At 39.2% G+C, this 23,043-nt stretch overlaps 1 protein-coding gene across 1 annotated transcript in view; it reads left to right on the forward strand.

Moving 5' to 3' along the window:
• The first annotated feature begins 210 nt into the window (after positions 1–210).
• wnt4 (wingless-type MMTV integration site family, member 4) overlaps positions 211–23,043 on the forward strand; it is a 30,346-nt gene continuing 7,513 nt past the window's right edge. The window contains exon 1 of the mRNA XM_015012070.2: positions 211–898. Within this exon, the coding sequence (XP_014867556.1) occupies positions 822–898 (77 nt within the window). The 5' untranslated portion in view covers positions 211–821. The remainder of the gene's footprint in view (positions 899–23,043) is intronic.

The following is a 23,043-nucleotide window of genomic DNA, read 5'->3' on the forward strand; positions in this document are numbered from 1 at the left end:
CACACCACATAGTATGTCTATCTTGCTTTGGATTTACTTCTATTAATTTTTCATTCAGGGTCAGCCTGACCACAAACACTAAATCAGAATTTCTTCTTATGGGTCCCGGCCTTTGGGACCTATAAGGAGCAGTTGTTCTTCACAAGTTGAGTATTTGTTGGAAAAAAATGAATCTTACAAGGTGAGAAATGCTAAAACACACTTACACACACACGCACATATAAACAACACTTCAGCGGCTCACTCAACCCGCCTACTTCATCCCCCTCACGAAAACGAAGATTTAAAAAAGAAGAAGAAGGAGAAAACCTCCCATCCTGGTGGCATACCTCTCCATCCTGGCACCGCCCCTCAGCTAAAGTCAGCGCTCACGGTCTCTTCTCATCAGACTTACGGAGAGACGGCGGCGTGTGTGCAGGGGGGCCGCTCAGGCTGTGCGCATGTGGCAGGGCAGAGTCGACAGGACGGGACGGACTCAGCGTGTCAGACCGGCGCAGAAGGAGGAAGAGCTCGTTGACCTCTCCGCGCGCTTTCAGTAATGCGCAGCAGAAAAGGAAAACAAACAGACTAAAAAACATCAAGTTAAAATTTATTTCTTTTTTTTTTTTTCCTTTTTTCTAAATATACTTAGTTTCTCTTCATATATATCTGAGCGCTCTGTGCCGTGGCGTGGAAGCTGCCTGTGGCAGAGGACGGGACGGGATCCCCTGGATGCGGGACGATGGATTAACATCCCGCAGTCTGGTTTACTCTCCGTCCTTCGAGCCCCTCTTACCTGGGGATTATTCGGCCCGTCGGACCTCCAGTCTCTGCCTCTCGAGATGAGTGAGGATCTTGTTCTGCGCTGCGTCCTGATGCTCTGCTGCGCGCTCCTCTCCGTCAGCGCCAGCAACTGGCTGTAAGTTTCTGAGCCTCCAGTTTTGTTTTCATTTCTCCTGACAGGAGCGCTGCTTCTCACTTCTCCCTGCATACTCACGGCGCGCGCGCACTTACACAATCACACACACCTGTTCTCGTGCTGTTTTCATTCTGATCTCCGCATCGCCTGTCCTCTTTACCTCCGGCTCAGCGGCCGCTCAGGTTAATTATTAACCATCTCTCTCTCTCCCTCTCTCTCTCTCTCTCTCTCTCTCTCTCTCTCTATCACACACACTCTATCAGAGGTTTAATAGCTGACACTCTTACGGAGGGGAGTAGAAAACGTTTTCACAAAAATACTCAGCAAAACAAAGAATCCGACATGTTTATTCTTAAAAGGAGAACTTTTCAGTGACAACTTAAACTGTAGACGGCTATAATATTTATACAATTCGTAGAAAAATAAGTTGCTGAAATATTTTGATAAAAGAGATATTTTTCCTTTTTTTCATCTAAATATTTTTGGACCAGTTCTCCAGCTTCACTGGACCAAGACAGGACAAAAAAAATGAGATGAAATGTTTAAAAATACCGCTAGAGGTGTGGGATACCGCATAGCTTTGGTATCAATCCGATGCTAAATGAATACCGGGTCATCTGGCACCTTAGGGCTGATGCAATGCTTTCTATTATTTACATTTGATATACGTCCAGGTATCTTTGTGGTTTTTCTTCTGTATTATTTTGTTAAAACCTCAGAGAATTTTGACAAAGCTTAAATGTGTCCACAAAATGTTTTAATAATAAATTAGCTCAAGAAACAGGAACACATAAAAATAAAAAAATATAGTGTGCATTTTTTTTCCTAAAACAAAATGCAAAACAAACTTATTGGTTTGAGAGCAACTCAAAACAAAATAAGTTTTTAGGTTGATTTGAGAAACTAAATAAAAAACAAAAATAAAATAAAATTTTGTGTGAAACTAGCATCAGTTGTACCACCCTAGTGAAATCGATATCAATATTGATATTTGGATTGATGCGCCCGTCTTCAACTTCCACTTGATAACCTAACCAATTATTCCTGCTGCCAAAATGATGTAAGATATTGATTATTACAGGTATGGGCCTTGTACTTGTAAGTGAGGGGAATTGTAATCGTCTGATGAGACAACATGCAGCATCAGGTGGACATTTGGCTCCATTTAGCTGCTGAAACTGGACAAGCTGCCACTTTATGTTCATGATTTTAGAAGAACTCTCAGCTGGGGGGAATTTTGTCATTTTTGTATCCGTGAGGATGAATAACCTCGGTTTAATCTGAAAAAACAAACAATTTAAATAACAATAATAATAAACAAAAATAAACTATCTGCATTTAGTCAAAATTTAGGAGAAGAAAAATAAATCTAACTACTGTCACAACATATTGACTTTTAGTGGTATCTAATTTTTTTATTATTGTAATTTTCATTTTGAAACACACATTGGAAGGAAACTAAAGAATTAAGTTGTGCATCTTTTTGCTTTGAAGCAACAGGACAATGAAAGTTGTCTTTCACCTGACCCAGAGTGCACAGCAACAGGTGGGGGAGGGGCCACACTGCGTTACATTATGCTCCAATACAGCAAGAGAAAACTCTACTCACACAAGCGATTTCTTTACTAAAGACAAATGTAATTGTTTTTGACAAAGTTTTCTTTAAATATATCACATACAACTGGATCCATAATGGAGACAGATACTGAGGGTTTCTGTATAAAAACACACCTTTGTGTCTTTATCCGAAACAGAGGATGAAAAACAAAAAAGCTAGAAATTCTTTGTTTTTAAATTGTCCTTTATAGAAATGTAAATCATTTCTAAGTATTACATCCTGCTTGTGGATGAAGCTGAGGTTCATATTAGACTAGAGGCGTAAAGCAGCGAGTCCCTGCTGGGCCGGCGTGCCGCCTCCTCCCGGGTCCTGGGAGCCGGTCGGTTGGGCCACATGTGTGTGCCTGCTCTCCCAGCAGACCTGTGGGAGGTGTTTAGCTCACTTTCTGCATTCCTCTTCAAGCTCCGCTCCATTCTCTGCTGCCATTCATTTCCATTACCTGCAGAAAATCTGTTCGTTTTAGAGGTCGACCTCTTGTTTGTCAGTTCCCCCTCCCCCCACACCCTTTGCTTCGCAGGTGATACAAACTATTCCTGCCGAGATCCATTATTAGCTGACAAATCACCGCTGTCACAAACGTCTGCTGTAGACGTCGCATGTTTCCTCGTGACGGCGACCTTGTGAGATTTATAACGGCCCTCTCGTGTTTGCGTCGGGATCGTGCTGCAGATGGTCTAACTGACGCTGTTGACAGATTCATCAGTGGAAGTCAAATTAAAGCCATGCCAAACAGCTCAAGCTGCCTTGAACTCTGTCACTGGGTGCAGGATAATTGTGCTGTTTGGGAGCTGAAGGTGTGGTGACAGCAGCACACAGCAGGACGTGTACGGGCAGGCTGCGGAGCTGCCGCTCTGCTCTCTGGGATTTACACTGTTCAGACGAATCTGTGTGGTCCGCAGCAGAGTTGTCAAGGCTTCAGCAAGGGTCAAAGGATGGCCAGCAGTCAGAAGGACTGTTAACAAGCAGCTATAAAACATGAGACAACTACATGTAAGCAATGGCTTAATGGATGTGGCCCCCAAAAGCCCCCAACAGATCACAAGAACTCAATGAGAGGAGATTAGATCGGACATCAAGATGATTCAGCTTCCCGTGTGAGGTTTCGTTTTTCATCCTTGCTGTTTAACTGGCTGCATGTTGCAGCTGCAAGGTCGCGCTGTTATGGTTCTTCTCTAACCTTGCATCGACCACACGAAGTGCTGGGAATGTTCATTTTACCTTGGATGATACGATACATAGTTCACCTTGACATAGGAAAGGGCTTTCCTATATCACCACTTCTACCTCAAATTCAGATTTCTTTCAGACAATGTGCTAATTGTTGCTAATTATGTTGCAAAAATACTAAATCTTACCATTTAAGTGTTTCCAGTGCAAATATCTTCGTACATTTGAAATAAGGCAAAACTAACTTGCAAGTAACTCTTTGATAAGATGTAACAGCTTAGTTTAGGTCAATAATTCATGAATATTGATCAAACCTATGAGTTCCACTGGCAGATTTTTTTTCACTGATAGCACAGTTAAAATGTATTATCAGTGAAAAAGTATCTCAATGTAACTAATGCTTTTCCATGGATATTAAGAAATTATTGACTTAAAACATGCTCCTATATCTTGTGGAAAAGATATAGACTTGTAAGCTGGTTTTGCCTTATTTCAAGTGTACTAAAATATGTACTAAAATATTTGGACAAAAAAAGGGGATTTTGTATTTTTTGCAGTGCAATCTAATTAAAACAGATATCAAAGGTGTTAGGGATGCACGATATATTGGCACTAATATCAGAATTGGCCGACATTACTCATGTTTGACACATGGTTATCCCTCTGATAAATAAAAATGGGCTGATATTAACAGTATGATATTTATTTCCCTCTTGTTGATGTTTGTTTCTATATTTGTTTGGTTACATGACAGTGATAGTGATGCAGCACAGGATTGTGGGATTGTGTGTTTAACTGAATCAGAGAAGCAGTGGTGGAGTCAGCTGTGGTCATTTTTTTCAGTGATATACACACATTTCCAGTAAGTAGTGGCTGTCGAACTTAGCAGTAATTGTGATCTCAGATATCAATGTATTTAATGTTAAGAAAACTTTCAAGATCAAAATTATGCTGCAAGAAGGCATTTATTCCAAATATTTTAGATTTTGCATCAAACTGATGTCTGTCTTTTTCTGATTTCTAGAAAACTCTCAATCATGCATGTCTGCAGTACATTGACAATTTTCCAGTGACTGTTTATAGCGTGTTGTGTGATTGTGACGTATCTCAATGTACCACTAAATGTCCAGGTAATGGTTGTTTTGGCGATTCTTTCTGCCTCCTTGCCGTGTGAACAGCTTGCTGTGCTTACATATTGTTTGTGTCTTGTTTGTGAGTCTGTCTCAATTTGCTGTTTCTACTCCAAAGCAAAAATGCTGCCAAACAAATGATTTCAGAATAGTTGCGGCCTCTTCTGTTACAACTTGCTAAGGTGACGACTACAACCTGCGTCAGAGTTGATTCTGCATGGCTCCTCAAATGAGCCGGACTTTCTAGGTAAACAAACCAGAGTTCGATTAATCGTCTTTTCCAGCCTATAATGTCTTTTCCAGCCTATAATGTAAACTTGACTTTTTGGAGCTTTAAATGAAGTTCTAATGTTATTCCTTCATCAAAAATATACCTGAGTGTTTCTTTGATTCTTTCATGCATGTTGGAGAAATCCTTTAATCTCCATGGCAATCACTCAACTGTGCAAATCACTTGGTTGGACCTAACGCCCCCTTCAAGGCTCAGCTTCTCCTCAGAGCTGCAGTTTCAAAGCTTCTGAGCGTCTGCCTCACAGAGCAGCCCTCAACTACTAACAGCTCCCCACTCAGCTCCTTCAGACTAGCAACCAGCAATTATAGCAAACACCCGGTGGTATTGTGCATCAGCTGAGCTCATTATACGAGGTATTTCTCAACAAAATGCTGGTAAAACTGTTGCTAAAGGGTTAATACAGGGGCCATGTTGTGATGATTTCCTGACTTTCAGAAAGAGCAGGAGGTTTTAAAGAGACAGAGGCCTAATTTCAAGGCATTAAATTAGGAAGTCAGATTTATTTTAAGTCATATTTAATACATTTTTAGAACTGAAGGTAACAGAGTGACTTAATTGTGCTATCAAATGGCGCTTTGTGCCTTGAAAACACATAATACCGCCGTTTTAAAGTGGCTGGTGTGAATGTGAATGCGCCATAAGGGAACTAAGGTTCAAACTGAACACTAAAAGAACTGAGGTAAACCAATGAAAAAAGCATGAGTGAAGTTATTGCTTTTTTGTATTAAAAAATAAAAAACATTATGACAATATTTCATAAATGCTGCAAAACAGTACAAATACTCTGAATTGTTTTTGTAAATGTTAAACTGTGCAACAATTTTCACATTTTCTTGATGTACAGTTTGGTTGACTGTTTGATATGTTTCCCTTATTGTTGGCTATCAAAGTAAATCCATTTTACTTAAAGTTGACGAAATATTGAAAAAAAAACCTGAGATTATCCATCCATCCATTCATCCATCCATCCATCCATCCATCCATCCATCCATCCATCCATCTGCATAAAAGACAATGTACTTGTCTTTTATGCAATGTGCGTAAATGCAGGTTGCCAAATAGGAATTGTTTATTGGGTAGTTTCAGGGTTTGATCATGTGATGAACACAAAAATTCTCTTATGACAACATCTGCACGCTGCAGATGTTGTCATAAGAGTCTACCTGTGATGGACCGGTCATCTGTCCAGGATGGACCCCGTCTCTCACACAATGACCACTGAACGTTGCACTAATTTCTCTGCTACCCTGCAGGGATAAACAGGTAAAGACAATGGATGAATGTTTTCTCAAGGTACTTTCCAAGACAAACAGAACCAATTCACATTCAACTATATAGAATTAAATCAGTCCAATTATTCAGTCAGCATATCAATCATTTTTGTAAAAACATATTTTCAGAAGCTGATCAGAATGTGTGAATCTCTAACCAGAGGGTGGATACGAACCGTCACTATGCCTAAAGGATTACATAGAGACAGGTTAAGAAAATGAGCAGACTGGCTCAAAGTCATTTGTTTGTTTAGTTAAACTGGCACAAATCTCCTTTACAGAAAGGATTATAGTCTTTATTTATTGTCTGAAGACAGCACATTGCTTTCTAAACCTCAAAGAACAGGCTATTTACTTTTTAAACCCTTGTGGGAAACAGTGAGTTCAAGTTAGGACGTCACAGTCTTCTGTCAACCTGATGCAAGAGATAGAGAAACAAAGGCAATCGCGATAAAGACGTGAATACTGTTGTAACTTTATCTTACATGTGATTTGCCCACCCCAGCTGCTAAATATACTTACATCATGTCACCGTATCTTTGCATTGTACGGAAAGTATGACTCCTTTGGTTTTCTGTTTGTTGCTATGCGAGTGTGTGAACATGTGTGCATATCTCTGGCATATTCATTGTGAGGCACTGCAGTGTATATCCATGTTTCCCTTTGGGGATTTTAAACCGTAAGTCCTTTCCTCCAATCAAAACATCTCACATTTAGATATTTAGTGCTCTGCTCTGTTATCACTTTGGTGTGTTTCTGAGGGCCCAATGCAGGCGAAGAGGGAGGCAGAGGACAGTAAGTGTAAAAGGAAAGTCCAAAACCCAAATATTTCATCCAAAAGTGGTGATATCAGAAAAGAAACTCATAAAATTTTCAAGTAGGGCCAGAAAGGATCAAATTTAATGAATGGCAGAACAGAAACTGAACTCACAGAAAAACCAGAAACTACACAAGTGTACAAGCATAATGATGGGGAAAAACTCAGAAAGGAGAGCAAAATAAAACAGGAAGTGAAGACAACACTGAACAGAAATGACCAACCTTAACAGAATAGGACAGAAAACCACATATCAGAAACTCCTCTAAGAGCAAGAGCAGAACAAACACAAAATCATGTCGTTAACCTGAAGACCAGAACCTGATCTTAACTCTAAAGTCAACTTTCAATTCCTTTCACTCTTGTTGACTCCAACTTGGGTCCCTACTAATGGTGGTTGACTGATTGTTTCCAGTGCATGCATAAATATATCTACAAATATGTCAAAACTGTGTGACATTAACTGCATCATATATTTAGTTAAGTTCTGGTTTTAGCACGGGTCAGGAACCACCAGTCATGGCTGAAATCCACAAATACTTGAGATTATCTCTAAAAATTCTTAGAACTGCCTGTTTCAACAATTCAAAACCAAATATACTGTAATATGGATTAATACACACATTGGACACAGTCTTAAGGGTTGACACACACGAGGCGACAACTTGTTTGCCCTCCTTAGCCAAACGCCAAGCGACCGGCAAAATTCCTGCATGTGTAATTTTGAGCTCATAAACGTGCACACGCCGGCTAGCGATGCGACACAAAAAAAGTTGAAAAGGGTTCAGCTTTTGTCTCTGTCTCTGTCACTATCGCGTGTCTCTGTCACTACCAACCTTGGGCTGGTTCCAGTTTTCTGGAACCAGCCCAAGGTTCCAGAAAACTGTTGCTTTTCGATGTTGTCCTGTGTGTCGAGCTGTACATTAAGTACATTAAGTACATTAAGTACTGTTGATGTTATGTGTAGTATCATCTCTGCATTTGTCTGTTTTTTGTTAGATGTTACCAGAGCAAAACTACAAATCCAAAAATCTGCCGTGAAATGCAAACAACACGGACACCAATTCTTAAGCCGTTTCCCCTTTGTAATGTGAGACATATTTACAGACCACACAATTTATCAATTTGTGAGCAGTTTTTTCTTAAGTGATTTTAAACAGAAAACAACTTGGAGTAGTTGTACAACACTAAGCTCTTGGCAGAGAATCATTTGGTCCATGGTTCTAGGCCTGCCTGTCACTGAGGGGCGGATGGATTTTGTTGCCAGTTTGGGGCTGTGAGAAGAACCTCAGTGAGGTTCACTGGAAACGACGCTTGACAGAAACTATGTGACACATAATTAGTGTCATTTAATCCATTTATGAAGACACTGAAAACATTCACTGCTTCGATCCCTTGAAATGTTTGATTCCAAACAGAAATCAAATTTTAACATGGAAATTCAAAGTCTCAGACATTCTTTACGTGACTATACAGTAAGTTTTTATTATACATAGGAAACCATCTATAATACACACACCCACATACAGAAACACACATTAAACTGTGTAAACAGTAAGCAGCACCAGTAAATGCTGCATGTCAGGACCTGTCCACTGCTCATGAATGATGTAAATTTTCACAAGCAGGCCCATCTCCTTATCTGTCCAAAGTGACTGTGGAAATAAAAACAACCTGAAAGCTGCCAGGTTGTGATAAAATATCTCATTATAAATGCAATACTAGATGAGAGCCAAGTTTTTTTTAACCTTACTTAGGAGATAAACAGGTGAGAGTAACTGGATATCTTTTGCCGTAAAAGCTAACTGTGTTACTATCTTTACTAGTAAAATTATTCTTTTATACACCAATAATCAAGTTAGTTAATAAAACTAACTTGTCTTACTATGAATGTTATTAAAATGTAAGATGAATTTGGTTGTATTATTAGGTTATGATGGTAAAATCTGACACTGAGTTAAAGAAACATTTCATTGCAGAATAATTTTTTTATTATATGTATGTTATTGTTGCTCAAATAAGTAGAACAAAAACCCAAAGAAATGTTTTTTAACCGATGATAAAGTTTGACCGATATCAATATCCGATATTAATATCGCTGTTATGGCCGATAATCCATATGTACTGATATTTTATATATCTTACATATTTCACTACCCTGCTGACACATTGGAAAAAAAACAACCACACAGCTGATTTCACCTTCTTTGTGTCAGTTAAACATCCCACAATCCTGTGCTGCATGACTATCACTGTCACATGACCAAACAAACTCCACCTGACCGACTTGCTAGCATCCTCTATCCTGGTTTCATGAAACCAGGATAGAGGTTTAAAACTGGATTTTCTGGATATCCTGGCTTAATTTAGTCTCGATTCACAAAACTAGTAACACATATGTTACCATGGCGATTTATCCTGTGCAGCCAGTCTGCTATAGACCAGGCTAACAGCCAGGCTTAGTGAAGCCTCAGCACTCACACTGATCAGAAACCAGTGAGTTTTGTCTCTGATTCTGTTCTCTTATCTGTCTGTTTTTGTCTTTTTTTATTGGGCTGTTTTAAAAAAAACACTAATTCACTTTGGTGTTCAGTCAAGTATTATAGTAATTTTAGTATTATGATGATAGAAAATACAGTTATTAGTTTTAAAATAATCCATGTGGACTATGGGACGGTTCCACTGCATTTCTGAAGACCGCCATTCTATGTTTGACAGAATGGCCTTTAATAGACCACTGCAGTGTTGAGGGGATTAGAGAAAGAAACAAATGTATTGTAATTAAATCAAGTCATATTAGCTGTAGCATACTTTGCATACTTTACTGATTAATTTGAACATAACTTAAAATGACGTTTAAAATGTAAATTATCTTTAGTTTTGGCATCTAGTTAAACAAATGCCCAGTTTAAATCACACATTTAAAACAAGTACTTATTTACATCATAAGCATCATAAACATTCTTTTTGTCTCAATCATGAGGGCTGATAATAAGACACATTTTATATGCTTATCTTCTATGTAGGTAACTTCTCTTCTGTCTTGATTGTCGTTAAGCTGCCTTTGCGCTAAGTGTTAAAAAACACATAGCGCTTGTGAGCATCACAAATCAAACAGGAAGTTAACTTTGGTTGCAACTAATCGAAGAGCATATAGGTCAACTGAACCTATATGCTATCAGTTATCAGTAAGTCATTTGCACATTGTTGCAAACATTTTATCCACATTTTTCCCAGAAAATATTCCTACATTTAATCTTCATCTGTTGTCATGTTTGTTCTGTATGATTATTGATAAGATGTGGAACAAAAAAGAGCAACATGAAAGAATCTGCTGTCAGATTAACATATTTTTTGCTAGTTACACATTCACTCGATCTGCTGTTGTTTGGTGTAGCAGCAGTTTGTTCTCCCCATGGATTCTCTCCAGCTTCCTCCCACAGTCCTAAAACATGACTGTTAGGCTACATGATTACTCTGGAGTGTGTGTGCTTGTGTGTGCGTGCGTGGGTGTGTGTGTGTGTGTGTGCATTGTTGTTTGTATTGCTTTGGGATGTGCGCACGTCAGCATCACAATAATTGTGTGTGAATCCATTCCGCTAAAACTCCAACTGCAGGTTTTCCTGGTTGCCTACAACAACTCTCTACATATGATCCAAGCATAAACAATAAAGCGAATCACTAGTGCAGTCTGCTGAAAATATGAATATGGCATCAGTCCCATTGATGTCTCACAACGTTTGGATGGTGTCATGGAGTGATAGAGTTTTCTGGTTTAACTTTGCCAGTGCTAGTAGTTCAGTTGAAGCCACTGCTGGCCTAGTCAAAGTTCACCCCGTAAAGTCGTAACTCTCAAGTACTAGAAACAACAGAATCCCATTCTGACTAATGCGATCCAGCTCTCTGTGATTGGCCGCTGTGACGTTCACCTTCGTTTACGTTCACTCCCGACCGCGGATACAGGAAGCACAGGAATCTTCTGCCAGGTCCTGCATTTAGAACCAATCAGCTGTTCACAGCTATTGTACGCAGATTGGAACGTTATACAGGCGAACACGCACAACCAGCTACTGGTTGGCTCCCAGCCTGCTGGGGCCGTGGCACTGGCACCAGGCGTGGAGATAACTCTGGGACTTTTATGGCGTCTCTCCGCAAATGTGTGTTAAAATGAGTTTTGGAGTGTATGCGTATGTGTTTGTGTGTGTGTGAGGGTTGCGGTGTTGGCTGTGTGTGTTATTTTTAGGGGCAAATAAGCTCTAGTGGAGCCGGCAGCATATAAATACACCCAGACACTCGTGGGCACATGTACGCACACGCGCACACACACACACACACACTGGGAGCATGGTGATGCAGTACCGTTAAGGGAACTTTTGATTTTGTTTCACCTTTCACCCTTCAGAATTTCCACCTCCTTTTCTTTTCAAGCAAACTTCGTCTTTATCGTTACCATTCTTTCTCTCACATCCTGTCCTCAGTGTTATCTTTCCTTTTGGTGCCGCCTCCCTCCCACATGTAGTCACAAGGCCATTTTGAGTATTATGACTGAAGATCTGACCCACCCAGCCCGCAATACAAAGACCCACACACTTACCTATTGTGAGAACCAAAGTTCTTTAAGCCCAAAACCAGCGACTGGATGTCATTCTTGTCTCACTTTTTTGGGGGGCTGGGGGGTTTTCATTTACCTTTTTTTTTTTTAAACATATTCAGCTTTTTTCTGCAGTTGTGTTTTCAACGTAGGAAGCTTATTTTGAATCATTAAAAAAAATAAAGAGTGAAACTATTCATAAATCACCAGAGACTTCTTCAGCCGAACAGTGAAGCATCAACTGACTGGCAGCTCCAACAGATGAAGGAGTTCTGGCTTTACGTTCTTGTCGGGACAGTTCCATCAAACCGGGGTTTTTTGGACGACATGCAGTCGTCCAGCAGATGACTCCTTTCTTATCTTCTCCGTTTAAGTCCTCCTTGGTGTAAAATAGGCCGTCCATCCAGCCTCTTTGTCACACTCTCACATTTGAAGCGGAGCACAGCAGGACCAGCTTTTGAGCTCACAGACTATCAGCAGTCAAAACAATGACAGAGGACGATGGGGAGAAGCTCTGAGACAACACAGAGCAACAAGGACACATCTGTGACCCGACTCTGGGTTTAACACAGGACTTTTTTTAAAACATGGTAGAGAGATTTATATTGTAAAAAAAACAAAAAAAAAACAGAAGTATTCTCATCCTGAACATGTTAAAACCCCAAACTTTAATGTATGTTTTTGGGAATGTTATGTGAAAGTAATAATTTGATGAAGTGACATTGAAAGGATGCACAATTTGAGAACAATTATTAGAAAATCTAAGACCATCAGGAACGGTGGGTTTGTGGAGCTGGTAGCATGGATCATGTTGAATTTTCAATTGGAGATCAATCGAACCGATTGGTCTCCAATTGAAAATTATGGAAGAGAAACAAGAATAAAGTCATGGTTGAAAAAATCCAATAGAAAAGTATTGTTTGTAATTTTAGACAACCAGAAAAAAGAAAGAAGATGGTCTGGTCAGATGTAACAAAGACTTACATTTTTCACCTACATGTTAATCCTGTTCACCGTCCAAAGGGTTACAAAGTGCTGGCAGTGTCGTGATGGTAATATATATGGAGCTAATTCCAGGGCAAAAATTGGAGAAAACCTGGAAAACAACTGAGGCTTACATTCCAGTAGGACAGGCCTAAACATACTGGGATGGAAGCATATCCAGGTGTTAGAATGGCCCAGTCAAAGTGTAAGCTTAAATCCATTTGAAAACTGGCAACAACACAAATCTGTTTTTTTCTTTTCAACCGTTTTGACTGAGTTTCAGGCACTCCCATAAAAACGGGCAAGAATTTCAATCTCTTGATGTGCAAAGATGGAGACAAACCCTAAAATATGGGTTGAATGACACACTTTCTGTTTTTTTTTTGTTTTTTTTTTTTTTTTTGGTGTTTTAAAAATCATCAACATATAAAAAGGTTCACAGAGTGTGAATAGTTTGCGAGGCACAGTATAAGACATTTCTTTCTCATGATAAATTCTCATCCTCTGTTTCACGTTAGCGTTGAACCTGTTCTTCTTCTTTGGCTCTAACAACTGTCAGACTGCAGATTTTATAAATTAGTCACATTTTCCTTTGACTGCAGGTTGTTTATGTTGGGAAAAATTGTTAACTTCAACCTGTTTCCAACTGCTCATGTGGTGCCCATGCTTTGTTCCGTATTGTGAAATATGCTCCGACGTTCTTTTCAAAAACTGCCCTGATATTAAAGGTTAGCTGGAAAATCAGCCATAGCTTTATCATTTAGATCACCATGGATACATTAACTGTAAAAAAAATGGATGTAGTTGTCGTGATGGAATAACATACTGGGTACAACTGTAAAAAAAAAAAAAAAAACGGGAAAAAAAATGGCAAACTAGAAATTTTCAGCAGCAAGTGGAACTTATTTGTAAACACTGTAAATATGGTCTGTGATATTTCAATTAAGAACCTTATAAAGGATTTGTTTGAGCCCAACTCAAAAATGGAAAAATAAAATAAGTAAATGGTCAACAGCACAGGAAACAATATATAAAAAGAATAATAAGGAAACAGTCTGACAGTCTGAAGCCCTTTTTATATTTTGGATCTTTAATGAGATTCAGATTTCAGAAAAAAAAAATATTGTAAATATTGTACTATAAAACAAAAATTATAGTAAACACATTTTTGCATTTTCAATTTAATGAATTCTGTTACCACTGGTAGGTTAAATCAGCCAGTTCTGACCCACGGGACAAAACGTTTGTAGATAGAAACTGTATGGGGAATCAAAATGCTGATTCCATCAAACTTTGTCTATTTTTCTACTGTAAATAACACTGGGCTGTGGAGCATCAACGAGCGCTGAGTTGCTTTACTGCGTTAGGGTTAGGGTTAGTCAAAATCTCTGGGAAGTTTTTTGCACAGTCTTGCAGATTTTGTCAACATTTTATGACTCATCAGAGATAAAGATTATATTACCTGATTGCTGATCATTTACATGTGGCCTGGTGAGCCTCACTGCAGATCAAAAGAGGACAGTGGATGATTTTCAGACATTTGATAAGATCGGTAGATAAAATCCTTTAAACTCTGGTATAACTTTCAGCTGGTCGCCGATCTCCCAAAAAGCATCAAATTGGGCCCATTTTGTCACCAACCCAAGAATCAGAACTGGTTAAAATCGGCATAAACTGGTCTAATCTTTACAAGTACTTGACACTGAAAACTGGCAGCATAACGCTGTGCTTTTAAAGAAATATATAAATAAACATAGAAATATAAAATGTATAACTGGACAAATACATCAGTCATTTAAAAAAATGTCTCTCTACAAACATTTTACATTTTAATATTTTCACGTCCTAAAAATGAAATTTCTTGAAAACAAGAAATACTGTTGTGGTGTGATCTGTCTTCCATATTGTTTTTGATACAAAAATAATGACATATTTATTTTTTGAATTCATTTATCTTTTGATTCCCTCCAACAGATTTGTATTTATAGCACCAATTTTACACTTCAAAGTGATGCTTTCCATTCCGTTGTTTAAATAAATAAAAAAACAAAAACACTTAGAAATATGTTTTATTTCTGAATTTTCTCATGTAGTTTTATGTAAAACAGTTTAAAGACAGTGTGATGAACATAATGAGAGCTTGTTTTATCTGAAGCCACCTATAGCATGATGGCCGGGTTCAAAATGAGAGAACAGCGCCTTCTACAGGCCACAGTCTGCTGTGCAGGCTGTGTTTTCTCTGCGGAGAAAGACATCGAGGGTTAATTCGGGTCATTTGCGTTTTAAATCTGCCAGAGGAGCTTCATGTGAAGGCTTCATTCAGACTAATTTATTTCACTAAAATCTGTTCAGAGACTTTGAATCATGGGTTTTCTGCCTCAGCCCAGAAGAAGCTGTTCTTCCAGTTCGTCTCTGCGTTTGCTATATATACATCTGTTCCTGTGAAGCATCAGTGTGTGCTCAGAGCCAGCGGGGTAAACACGAGGATATTTTCACATAAATACACATTTATAAAGGATGGAGGTGTGCAGCAGCATACAGATTCATGTCCTGTTTTCTGAAGAGGTTTGTCCAGGTCCAACACGGTGAAGCGGCCTTTAACAGAGCCTTCTGTGATGACTTCTATTTGCTCCTATTTTCAGACTTTTTTAAAAATTATTTTAAAGAAAATTGCAAAAAGGTGAAATAAATAAATAAAAATCCAGGAAATCATAGAAGTTTTATGAAATGTAGGAAACATCTGAATCTGAAACTTGTCTATTAATTTGCCAGCACAAATTCACACCAAGGAAGATATTAAAGGTGATCCATTATGCTTAAGTTAAGCTATGATAGGACTGTGGTCTATACAAAATATGTTCATTACATTTTTTGCACAAAGTCGTTTTCAGATAATGAGGTTTCACCTGCTCTGTTCTTTCTATTTTGAGCCGCTTTTAATATGAGCTGTTTCATGGTAATGTCACTTTTATGCAAATAAGCTACTGCTGGCCAGGCCACAGAAATCAAAGTGAACACACACACTTCATACACATCAAAAACCATTACATGATTGGGATTTATTAGCACATGGTCTGTTTCTAGAAGCAACAGAGACCCAATTGGAAGATGGGCCTCTGTTGAAGTCCATCTGAATTACTGAAAATTAAAAGCAGAGGTTTTGAATGGACCTTCTTTAATCTCAGATTTCTATCTGACTGAAATACTGCAGTGATCTTAAACGAGGTGAGTGGCTGAAACCCTATAGCAGTGCTTCTCAATTCCAGTCCTCAGGCCTCCCTGCTCTGCATGTTCTAGATGTGCCTCTGTTCCAGAACAGCTGATTCAAATGATTGCATGACCATCAAGTACTGCAGAAGCCTGTTAATCATCCACAGATTCAATCCAGGTGTGTGGCAGAAGGGAAACACCTAAAACATGCAGGTCAGGGGGGCGTGAGGACCGGAATTGAGAAACACTGCCCTATAGGGAAGTTGAAAACACAGTGCATGACAGCAGTTGTTGCTAACGAGGGTTAGTTGATTTTATGTTTGTGTTTTTGTGAAGCACTTTGTGATTTTGATTTCTGTGATAAGTGCTATATTAATATATTTTACTTACTGATTAGTTTTAGGAATGCTGGGTACAGATTGGATTTCGTCTTCCTGCAGCGTAGGTTTTCAGATTAAAAGCTTGTTGTCCAAACATCCTGTTTATTTTTTGACCAGTAAATCTTAGGGGCCATTACTGCCACCTACTGGAAGGAGGAGTTTGTGCCAAAAATAAGGAAACTGAAAAAAGTGAGGATTCTTCTGTGTGTAATTCATCCAAACAGCAAAAATGCCTAAAATGATTCAGCTATATGAGGTTTTGTTGGGGTTTCGTTAAAAATAACTTAACTTCATTGAGATTGTTTGTACTTGGATTAAAAATTGAGATAAAAAAAATGTTCCTTGCAAATTATGAATTTATATTAGCGGTCTTGACACATCCCCGCTTAAAAATAAGAATACTGCAATGACAGGGTAAAAGTTAGTAATGGATATCACTTTTCTATCATATTAGATACAAAATGTTTTGGTTTGCATGCTGCTTGGAATGATCTGTTGTTATGGTTCGCTGAGGCAGACAGAGGGTCCCTGTGGGGGCTGGATGAGAGCAATGGAGCGTTCCACCTGGATCGGGGTGCGTTCGCAGGCTGCAGTGTGTTTGTGTTGCACTACGCATCATAGGCCTCCAGCGGGCTTAGGCCCCCAGGATTGAAGGACACAAACCACCGGGGGCCAAGGAGATAGACAGAGGAGAGGGAGAGCCAGGATGAGAGGAGGGACCATGGTGTGAGTGTGTGTGTGTTTGTCCTTCCATGAGTTGACTCCCCTGCAGAGGTGTTTTGTTAACCTCGTCTCTGGGAAACGAAGGGTGCACATAGCAGTATGAAAAGATAAAATGAGACACCTACCCCAGGCCTACACTCAACTTTTCCCACACACACACGCGCGCGCGAGCACACACACACACACACACACACACACACACACACACACGAAAACATATCCAGAAAATTACCTGAACACTAGCTTATCCAATGTTTATGGAATGGTTCCAAGGTGAATGTCAGGCCATTCTGAGTGCTTCCTGTCAGAAGCGCCTTTCTTCCCTGCTTATTGTACTGACTTTGTGATGGTCTTACTCAAAAGTAGAAATAGTGAAAAAAAAGTCACATTTCCCACTCCTGGGTATTCTGAATTGGTTCAAAATGCTCAAAAATCAATTTTAAAATGTGTTTAAGTTGTATGTCTTCACCACTTCTGTTTGTGAATGTGCTGCATATCGCCTCGTCTGACGCGCCATATGTATTTTTAGTAGGGCTGTTGTAAACTAATATTTTAGTAATCAAGTAATCTATAGATTATTCTTACGATTAAACAAGTAATCGTATAAAAATAATTATCAAATAAACTATTGATAAATCTAACATAACAGCAGTGTTACTATTGGATATCAACATCAGTCCTATTTTTCGCATGTTGAGCTTCCCTAACAATAACTGTTCTGTAGTTTAAAATCAACATGTAACAATAATAGCTCATTTTCTTAGTTAACCTGAAGAAAAGTTATACAAAAATCTGAAATTATTCAATTCAATAATAAAGAGGCAGGCTCACAAATACGTTTATAAAAAATGTCTATACTCCAGCTTTTCGTTTATGTATTCATCTTCAGTCAATTTAATAGATGAACTCCCACCTTGTCCAGACATTTATAGCTTTTGTGTTCATGTTAGTGACGGGATTTGATACTTTCGTTTATCACACACAGAAACATCTACCAGCTACGTGCCGCCATGATCTGCTCTGCCACATATTTGTTGGGATGATATGAAATTTATTTTCCAGTTCATCCGTATTGCCACACTTACACTAAGCATCAATTACAGAACAGCCGCCTGCTGTGTTCAGTCTATCCGCTCACCTGTATAAATTCTTCCGCCGTGGTCTTCACCGCCACGAGGCAGCATCTCTGGGAAGAGAAAGGCTGCCGTACTCTAGTCAATCTCAAGATGCTTATTGGTTCCCCAAACACGATAAAACCTGGATCTTATCATAAAATCCTCCCAGACTGAACTTCAAAATTGGCCATTAGGCTGCTGGCACTTAGGACTTAGCAACAACTCATAGGCTTAAGAGAGAGCCCTGCCCAACACAAATGATGACTCGGTTGGAACACAGTGTGATAAATAATAAAACATAATTTAATGAGGCTTCAAGGTAGATACATTTTCTCGAGGAATCCTAGAGAAAATGTAGGTATAATGATTCATTAAGGAATCATTATAGCCCTAATTTGGAGTATGTTTTTTTCTTAAGAAAAAGCCAGGAAGCTAAGCTAAGCTAACGTAGTAATTTACAGGGGCAGTATTATGTGTTTTCCAGATACATGGTGCCATTTTATGGCACAACCAATTAACTATGTTACCTTCAGTTGTTATAAACATGCTATATATACATATATGTCAACTATGACTTAAAGAATTTTTTACTTAGTAATGTAACCCACTGAAATTGGGTCTCTGTCACTTTAAAAACTCCTGCTGTTTCTGAAGCTCCGCCTTCAGTAAGTCATCACATCATGGCTCCTCTGTTAATCCTTTAGGAATGTCTTTACCAGCGTTTCACTGAGAAGAAGCTCCTGTAATGAGTTTAACAGAGCTGCAGTTCCACCAGGTGTTTGCTAATTGCTGCTGGCTAGTCTGAAGGAGCTGAGTGGGGGAGTCTTGGAGAAAGGCTGTTCTGTGAGGTGGTGCTAGGTCCACGCAGACGTTTTGCACAGCTCAGTGGTTGCTATAGAGATTCAAGGATATCTCAAATATGCCTGAAAGTATCAGAGCAATACTCCAGGTATGTTTTTGATGAGGGAATCTAAACTGATGGAATTTGACACAGTCTGGATTTGTTTTAAATAAATGATCTATTTGTTCATAATGTCTTCTTCTCCTCTTGTCAGTCACTTAATTTAAACAGAACCTCTTGGTCCTTTGAATTGGAAAGTTGTTTCTGAATTTGATCATAGTCCTAAAATTCTGAATCGAATCGTTAGGCACTGAGAGATTTGCATCTGTACCTCAACAGTGTCTCCCTATCCAAGGCAGCAGAACAAAAAGGCATCAAGCATCACACATGGCTTTGATGAATGTCATGAAACCGCGCTGGAGAAAATCAGAGCAGCTGCAGCAGTCTGGGTTTGGACCAGATCCAATATGGATAGAAAGAGAAACACAGGTCGCCCCCCCACTCCCCCCCGGCAACAACGGTTTACAATTCCTCCAATTGAATTTACAGAAGCGTTCATTAATGAGTTTTAGTGATTGAAATTTTTTGTAGTTGATGACTTGTGGCACTAATATGTTTCATAATGCGGTTGCAGAAAAAAGCATTTGTACTGATGTGATGTCCTGAAGCTGCTGAGGTTCAGTGTCTGTGTACCTCTGATGATAGGAATTGGAGGTCGGACCTTTAACTTCCCAGTTCCAGTTTCTAGAAGTCAGACTTATTCAGCTGCACTCAGGCATTTGATAAAAGTTTGTTTGTCAGATGAATTAGTCACCACATTCATCAGGCAGCTGCAGCATGAAGTTGATTGACTTTAGCAAACAAAACCGTCCAACTAAATGTTTTTTTTTCCACCTGACGAAAGACGGTTTGTCCAAATGAACCTTTGTTCATTTGGACACGTTTTCCTCACTCTCCTCTTTCTTTATTCTCATCCTAATGGCTCCACCGCACGACTAGAACCTTTAAGCTGCAGTATGTAATTCTTAAAAAATATATGGCTTTTTACATATTTGTTAAAACTGTCACCTTGTCATGACTGTTTAATATGAAACAGATAATCTGTGAAAAGATCAATCTCCTCCACCTCCTCTCCTGAGCTGCTATTGCAGAAATGCACCAAAAACAACCAATCAGGAGCCAGGAGGAGGGGCTTATTGCTGTCAGTCTACCTTACATACTCGCTGTTCAACATGCTAATGTTACAGGAAAACTGTCTATCCACCACCATGCCTGACCCTGTTAGCATTCCCAACAGGCTCAGCTGTAAGGAAGAAGAGGAGCATCCAATGGTGATTGACAGCGCTAAGACCCTCCTGCTAGCTCTGATTGATTGCTTTTAGTTAGCACTGGAGGAAAGCAGAAGAGCTCAATGTTTTTCACAGATTATCCGTCTCATACCAAACCCCTCTTCCCCCCAAAAAATCCAATCTGAGCCACTTCTGTCTATATGTGGAAATCGGACATGTATCCAGTTGTTTTCAAGGCGTCTGCAGTCTGAATGGTCATGTCGCATATTTTCTCCAAACTTTACATCATTCACATGAGACGGAATCCTGAAAAATGCTGCAGACAAGAAGCTGGTGTAGTTTGAACGTTCTGAGATGGTGAGGTCAGCTTCGAGGGAAGAGCCGAGCCAATGTGGCTGAGATGTGGTGGAGTGGCAGAGAACAAGGTTATCACAGTGATGAGTGTTTAATACGGACTCTGTCTGGACGAGAAGAGAAAACAAGACCTTCAAAGAGACAAAGGAAGAGGTGTGGGGGGGAGGCTATCTGAAACATTGAGAGGGTGAGAGAAGAAGGGCGTTGGTACCCATAGGAGGAATCTTCATTACAATACAGTGGTTAAAAAAAGAGAAAATTATGCAAAAGTTTGATGTAAAAATTCTCCCCTAAACTCAACAGTTTTAATAGTTAGGTTACCTTCAAACATAATAATAACCATTATTATGTTTGTCATTCGCTTTGCAATATTGATTACATTACATGGTATAAAACACACATAGAAAAAAGACTTTGGATTCTATTTGAGTTATGCAAACAGTCTGACAGACAGAAAGGCCTCTTCAGTCTGGTTGGGTGCCATGCCTTGATTTAAATGGACAAACAGGGATTTACGGAGGTATGTGTGGTCTTGGAAACTCATAACCTCAAACTCATAAAACAAAGTTGGAGAAACACTAAGCAGATCTGTGTCTGTGAAGAATAATGGTCCAAAAAGTCAATTGTCTTGCTTTTCACAACGTGCATTTTGATTTACAACTTTGTTCTTTCTATGCCTTGTGGAACTCACTTTACATAACCTCAAACAACAGAGTGTCAGCAGCAGTTACTGTGGAACAGTCTGAGGGTGTTTTCACACCTGGTAGACCAGCAGGCTTAAATTGCAACATTAGTTACATTTTCAGCTCCTGTGGTTCTCTTTCACACTGAACTGTGTCAAATAAACCAAATCCTTTGAAATACCTGTCCCTCCTCAGCTGTGGGGGCGCTCTGCACCAAGAATCACTAAAGGAAATAACACAAAAACTTCTGAAGAAGACACAGACAACTTTCTTTTTAACAAAATGTAAACAAAAATGGATTGGGGTCAGAATTGAGCGTTTCTGACTCCAATAGTTTAGACTATTGCAATACAAATGATTAATTAGAATGTATATCACTCCTGTAAAACTTCATTTCAATTCAAATATTCCTGATGATCAGGGTATTCATAGATAAGGGTTCTCTTTTAAATTGTATGTGGCAATGTTTGGAGCTTCAAACTTTCTGGAAGGAAGTTATCATGTTCATCTCTCGCTTGATTGAACAGGATGTTTCAGTGGACAGTAAACTTTGCTTGCTGCACATTTTTCCTGATGGGTTTAAAGGACCTACAAATAGAAAGAAGCTTTTGAGTTTTTGCTTCTTGCAGGCTAAACATTTGATTGCTCTGAAATGGAGGAACACAGAAAGACCAAAGATAAATAAATGGATCAAACTATTGAGCAACAACGTGGAAAAACTGACTTATATAACAAAAGGAAAGCTTGAAGACTTTAAAGATATTTGGTTTCCCTTCCTACGTTTTGTCAAACACTGTGACATGTAAACTTAATTTTTCTTTTCTATTTGTGCAGATAGAGTGAGCCCTGAGGTTGTGTGTGTTTTTTTTTTTTTGGGGTTGGGACCTAACCAGGACAACAACCCTAAACCAGTTTAGACCACAGCATATTCATGTCCAGTCAAAGTCCAGGCCTAAATCCAGCTGAGAATCTGTGGCAAGACTTGGAAATGGATGTTCACAGATACAGCAAAGTTTGGCATAGTGAAGAAAAACAAGCAGAACTTTCAGATTTTTTCAAGACCAGTTTGTAGAGACGCTGTACCTCAAGAGTTGCAGCTGCAACTGTAGCAAAAGGTCCATTGTATGCTACGATAGCACTGACTCATGGAGGTTAAATATATACGCAGAGCACACTTTTCAGATTTTTATCTACAAAAAAAATGTAAACCGTTTATCTGCTCCTTCTGTTCATATAAACAACTCTGTTTTTAACATTCAGACGTACAATGAAGCACTTTCATTCTCCCTTCAGAAGAATGTGGACCATTATTAGAGCTATAGCGTGGCAGCATGTGGCTGCATTAACTACAATCCAGCCCCTTGTGAAGTGGACTCTTTAAAGGCACAGGTGTTTATCTTGAGAAAAATGGCAATCAAATCCTTGTTGAAAAATTGGATTGATTACATTCTTTTGTTTTAGTAAAATAACTTCTAGACTCAACACGCATTTAAAGGCCGTTGCTGTTCGAGGAGCGGTACAGACGCTACATAATCTGAGGGTCATGAGAAGGTCTATTTCTGTAAGGTGCAGCTGGGACTTCAGATATGAGCCTGAGGTGAAGGTGGGAGGATCAGAATATTCTGACCAATGTCATTTTCTCACACATCTTCTTCTATTGTGTGGGAGTGTGTCCGTTAG

The sequence above is a fragment of the Poecilia mexicana genome, unplaced genomic scaffold (genome assembly GCF_051168715.1).
Source record: "Poecilia mexicana isolate PSO_F unplaced genomic scaffold, ASM5116871v1 scaffold_5, whole genome shotgun sequence".
NCBI classification, from domain to species: Eukaryota; Metazoa; Chordata; class Actinopteri; order Cyprinodontiformes; family Poeciliidae; genus Poecilia; species Poecilia mexicana.